Source organism: Pristis pectinata, chromosome 2 (genome assembly GCF_009764475.1).
Source record: "Pristis pectinata isolate sPriPec2 chromosome 2, sPriPec2.1.pri, whole genome shotgun sequence".
Taxonomy (NCBI): Eukaryota; Metazoa; Chordata; class Chondrichthyes; order Rhinopristiformes; family Pristidae; genus Pristis; species Pristis pectinata.
Genome location: NC_067406.1, coordinates 28,527,763 through 28,533,762, shown reverse-complemented (window position 1 = coordinate 28,533,762; position 6,000 = coordinate 28,527,763). Strand labels below are relative to the sequence as shown.

General features: G+C 44.1%; 1 protein-coding gene across 3 annotated transcripts in view; it reads right to left on the bottom strand.

The window, feature by feature from the left end:
- Window positions 1–1,093: 1,093 nt before the first annotated feature.
- The window catches only part of poli (polymerase (DNA directed) iota), a 67,773-nt gene continuing 62,866 nt past the window's right edge, over window positions 1,094–6,000 (bottom strand). For all 3 annotated transcript variants that reach the window (XM_052042233.1, XM_052042249.1, XM_052042242.1), the window contains one exon: window positions 1,094–3,044. In XM_052042233.1, coding sequence (XP_051898193.1) covers window positions 2,053–3,044 — 992 coding nt within the window. In that variant the 3' untranslated portion in view covers window positions 1,094–2,052. The remainder of the gene's footprint in view (window positions 3,045–6,000) is intronic.

The window sequence follows — 6,000 nt, the reverse complement described above, 5'->3', positions numbered from 1 at the left end:
TCTGCTTTTACTTTAGCTCCAATGACAAGACGAAAGAAATAGGAACAGGAGTAGGTGTTTGTTTGCTTCGGCCTGGACATCATTTAGTTAAGGTCATGGCCAATCCAATTCTGTGCTACCTTGAGATCTAAAGTATGTACTTTTTAACTTTGCTCCAATGATTCCTGTCCATATGGTTCTCCATGATTATCAAGGATCCCATTTTGAGCTCCTGTTCTGCCCCTCGCTGGTCCCTCCTGCCATACCTACCCCCTTCCATAACAGACCCATTCCAACAATCCCTCCCCAATAGCCCCATTCCATCATCCACGATGACACACTCTGCCCTTGTCCCTCCGTAGCAGTCCTGCTCTATCCTCCACAGTTCCCACTCCTTTTCCAAATTGCCCTCCTCTGCCTTCAGCCCTCCATCAGTGGGTCTATTCAAGAGCCTTTCTCTAAGCACACACTCCTTCCACAACTGAAGGTGTTCACTGCTGTGTGACCCATCCAGCAGCAGCTTCTGGTCTTTGCCATGTGTTAACAATGGAATTATCACAGTCAACTCTGGTGCATTAATAATTCTTATCTGGCACTCCTTCCCTCCATTGTCCCTCACATGCAGTCTACTTTATCTTTCCCTTCTATCTGTACTCTGGTTTCTTCTTTCCCTCAGTTTTTGAGCCTGTTCAATCTTCCTCTCTCCCCATGCTCTAAACCTTGCTCTATTTTCTCTCTTTTTAGCCTGTAACCATTCTCCACCTGTCTGCCATTGCTCATTGCCTCAGGCATATTCTACCTCCCTACATTTCCCCAGGTGTCCAATGCTCCTTTACCATTTATCTGTAAGCTTCTAACCTCCTCCATCCTCCTCATTTTGGCTTCTTTTGGGCCCCCTATCACAATTCTTTGTGACTCAGTGCGGTTTTCTCTTTGGTAGCTCCATTTCACAAGAGTAGACTTTGTCTTGACTCACTAATTCTAGAAGTCAATCAGAGATGAAAGAAAACTAACCACAGGTGAATTATGTGAATCCAATTCCACATCATTACTCATTCTCACTGAGGTCCCACTGAACAGTTGATTCATTACAAGGTTCTAAGAATCAGTTTTAATTCAGTGCAATTCTACAGAATGGTGAAAGCCCAGCTTTACATACATTTCCATGTCAATATTTTTAATGGCAACAATTCAATCAGTTAACTGTATTTTTATAAACACAGTGAGTTTATAACAATCATAACAACACTCTTAACACAACCATCTGTTGCAATGGCAAACAGAAACAACTGACATGCAATGCAACACAAACCACAAATTCCACTGCAGATCTAATGTTTTCTTTGAAGAACACCACGTTTAGGAACATTCAGTGTTCAAGAACATTGCTTTCAGTCATTTTATTCCATCATTATGTTCAAATATAGTCATTTTTTAATTTTTAAAGGTAAAAACATTGAACATTGATACACAACAACTTCTTTCTTTGGAAATTCATATTTCTGCTTTAAGGAGAGATTCAACTGTTTCCAGCTTTAAGAATGTAATTCTTGATTGGAGTACCATTTTCACAGTGTGCACATACTTGACTTTATTTCCTACTGTCAGAACTTTCCTAGGTTTGTGACAACTTTACTGTCCAAATCATGAGCAGCATTGTTAGTATCTGGGAGTAGCTGCCTGCCTGTCCCCTCTGGAGAGATTCAGGAAACATTAAAGTTGGAAAGAGGAAGAAGATAATAATACAGAAAGTACATTTTAGGGTCAGTACCTGGTTTGGGTTTCTTCACTTTTGGCACATACTGATGGAATCATGTCCTGCATATTGTTACATACAGAAAAGACCCTTTGGCTTTAAACATCAGAAGAATATTTCCCACTGAAATCAGAATTCCCCTTTGCTCTACTGGCAGTATTTGTGACCTGTTTGAATTTCTAGTACTGGTGCTGTCAGTTCTGCATTGTATATTTTTATTGGAAGAAGTTAATCCTGTTCTGTGGTGTAAACATAACATTTTTTAATCAAGCCTGTTTTGTGGTGTAAACATATCAACTTTTAATCAAGCCTGAGTTCTACCTTTTGCTAAAGTACTTAAGAATACTATTGGACTTGGGAGTCTTTTGGGATTGTCTGGGTCCTGCATTGGATTTGACTTTGCTGCCTCGCTTAGCAACATTTGCCTTCAACACTGTCCTTTGTTGCTTCCAGTCTCTCAGGAGTTCTTTCTGAAGTTCAGCTGGCAATTCTGAGAAGACCTTTGCATCCACATTGGTGGGGAAGGGTGGGGAATTTTGATCGGTGGGTGCCTCGGGATCCATCTTAGCAGATTGTAAAGCTTCACATGGAGATTGAGGATCTTGCACAGAAGTTGATTTGTTATTAACAGCACGCTCCTCTAACTGGGCTCCAGGATTAGCCGACGTCTTGCTGCAAAAATCTGCACCATGACAGTTAACTGCACTACAAATGGACGAATGACTCTCAGGGTCAGGGGGTACCAAACATTTTCTCTGATCCTCCGTTAGTGACCGAAAGATAAAGTTGCCTTTACAAAATGTTTTCTCAATACTTTGCTTTTGGCAACTGTGATATTTCAGCTGATCCTGTGAACTACTGGCATCTGTCATAATTTCCTTCTGGATATTAGCTGGGAGTTCTCTAAATACATCAAAGTCAATCCCAGGTGGTAGATTAGTATTTGAGAATATCTGGGTTGAATCAGAATGATTAACACCCTCTGTAGTCAATGAAGCAGACTCTTGGTAATTTCCCATCTTTTTCAATGGACTTGTAGCATCTCCTAAATTAACATCCTCAGACCCTTTCCATTGTCTGAGAAGCTGTCTACTTACTTTTACCTTTGGACTTGTGTCTAATTTTCCAGGTGATTTCTGTGTTAAGTAGAATCCAATTGATCCTCTGATAGGGGAAGACAATATGGGCTGCATAAGATTAGAAAAACATACATTCAGAAGACTTACAAAGAACTGAGATTTTGTGTCCACCATCTTCTGAAGCAGCTTTATTAGGATATCAACCAGTGGAGCCACAAGTTCACAGGCACCTAGTGAATAAAAGAGAGGTATAAACTGTTAGGAAGAGCAATACATCTTTCCATTTCCCCACCCCCACACACATAAATCTACCACTTTTACAGATTCATTGTTTCATTACGGAAACTTTTAAATAAATACTTCCTTCAACTCCACCTCTTCATTCTTTAACAGTAAAACATCACAGATGCTGGAAATCTAAAATAAAAACAAACAATTCTGGTAATACTCAGCAAGTCTGGCAGCACCTTAATAAAGGGAAAAAGAGTACACATGTTGTGTCACCGTCATCACTTAAAGTGTTAACTCTGCTTCTCTCTCCACAGATGGTGCCAGACCTGCAAAGTGTTGCCAGCTTTCTCCGATTTTATTTCCTCGCTCTTTAACCCTTGACAGCTAATCTTTTCAGATAAAACATTCCTCCACCAAAGTAATGAAGGAGCTGTCATATTCTGCATTAAATTTATCTCAGCTCAAACCTATTCCCGTCATTTGTTTTTAAATTTTCTTGCTGGCTTTGCCTTTCTATGGCTGAGGGCACTGACTCAAGCCTCAGGCACTGTTCCACTGCTGAAAGGCTATTTGCCATCAGGAGAATCAAATGAAGTCCAGAACGACCAGAGGTTTTGCTGCTTATGACCATCCATTGAACCCTGTTGGATCATGGCTATGTGTTGGTGCCAAATGAGGACAAAAATGCACTCTCCTGAATCAAAGAAATCCCGTTATTACTGTACAGGGTTACATATGAAGAATGCTGACTTGCCTCAGAATTGCAGCAGCCTTAGAAATGTAGCATAGCAGGCAGCAGGTTTAGTAGAGAAAAATTAGGGGGATGTCTTAAACATTGAATTTGGTTGAAATTTTATATGAAATCAATAGATTTGAAATTAATTCTATGCTCGTTAAAAAGAGATAGAAATAAAGACACGAGCTGCAATTATGATATTGATAAGTATTTAGATTTGATATACAATCAGACAACCAAATAACAAATTCAATTTAACATTCAAATGCATAAGATTTTAAGTGACTGAAACATTGCGAATCAAAGGAATGTCGCAAAGAAAATGGAAGAAGCACAGAAAGTTTTCTCAAGCATGAACTTCTGTTGGCACAATCCCAAATTTAACCCTAAAAATACATCCAGTATGCCATCAGTTTTACAAACCTTACATTACAAACCAACATCCCATAAATTAATTTGAACGCACTGAATTTAAAATAGCCATTCATCAATATAAACAATCTGAGCCCAAGAAAGCATCAAATCTGACTTTAAAAATGCTAAAATACGCAAAACACCTCGATCTCCCCGAGAATTTGTAGACCTAATTGCACTGGTGAATTAAAGATGCTGCCCTTCACTCTGTCCCCTCCAACACTCCCAGCTAGTAAAATATGGTGCTGGAGGGGAGGGGAAGGAAAGTTATTTGACCCAACGTTGCCCTCATCCTGATGACCACCTTCGTGTGTGGCTGTATCGTGCTGCTCAAGGATACCATCGCCTACGTGCAAGACAGAGGGGTGAACACCTGTATAGAACCCTTTGCCGAATCCATCAGGAAGGACGAGAGCATCAGAGGGGTGACGTTGCCAGGCAGTGAGGCCACCCAGGTGAAAACCTCCCTGTACATGGACAACGTCACTGTCTTCTGCTCGGACCCAAGGTCAGTTTGCAGATTGATCAGCATCTGCGACCAGTTTGAGTTGGCATCAGGGGCCAGAGTCAACCGTGCGAAGAGCGAGGCCATGCTCTTCGGCAACTGCCCTGACCGATCCAATGTCCCCTTCACCGTCAGGCCTGACTATCTGAAGGTGCTGGGGATCTGGTTCGGAGAAGCTGGGACATGCAACAAAAATTGGCGGAAGCGGATTGGGAAGGTGAAGCAGAAACCGGGACTGTGGGAACGGCGATCCCTATTGATAACTGGGAAGAACTTGGTCATCAGGTGTGAGGCGCTCTCAGGGCTGCTGTACTTGGCGCAGGTGTGGCCTGTTCCTCGCTCCTCCGGCTTGGAGATCACCCGTGCTGTCTTCCGGTTCATCTAGGGATCCAAGGTGGAGCAGGTCCGACAGGTCACCATGCACAAGTCCTGGACAATGGGGGTAAAGGTGTCCCCAACGTCGCCCTCATCCTGATGACCTCCTTCGTCTGTGGCTGCATCAGGCTGTGCGTGGAACCCAAGTACGTGGGCACCGAGTGTTCACTACGTACCGAGGTTCTACCTGTCCCGGCTGTTGCGAAGGATGGGCCTGGCCCCGTGGCCACACAACGTCCCAGTCAGCTGGATGTTGCCGCACTACCTGTCCTTCATGGAAAAGTTCTTCCAGACCAACACCTTTGACCACAAGTCCATCAGGCAGTGGTCAGCATGGAACATCCTGCAGACACTGCAGGAGAAGGACTTGATGAATACTGTGGGGTGGTTCTCCGAGCAGACTGTCCAGACCATCTGGCAGAATGCCTCATCGCCAGAACTCACCAACAAGCACCAAGGCCTCGCTTGGCTGGCGGTGAGAGGGGCCCTTCCAGTCAGATCCTTCCTGCATGGTCGGAGCATCAGTCCCAGCGCGCGCTGCCCCCGGGAGGACAGCGCTGGGGACGAGACGGTTGCCCACCTCTTTGCGGGCTGTGAGTTTGCGAGGAGAGTGTGGCGAAAGATCCAAGGTTCCTTGTCATGGTTCATCCCCAGCAGCTGCCTAACAGAGGATTCTCTGATCTGCGGGCTGTTCCTGGGGACACACACAGAGACTGACATCAACTGCTACTGGAAGGTCATCAACTCAGTGAAAGATGCCCTTTGAGCTGCCCGAAACTTGTTGGTCTCCCAGCACAGTGAGATGTCCGTGGGGGAAAGCTGCCGACTGGCACATTCCAGGCTGCAGGAGTACGTGCTGAGGGACGCACTGAAGCAATGCAAGGGCTCGGTGGGGAAGGACGACAGTTTAGGGTTCTTCTGCCAC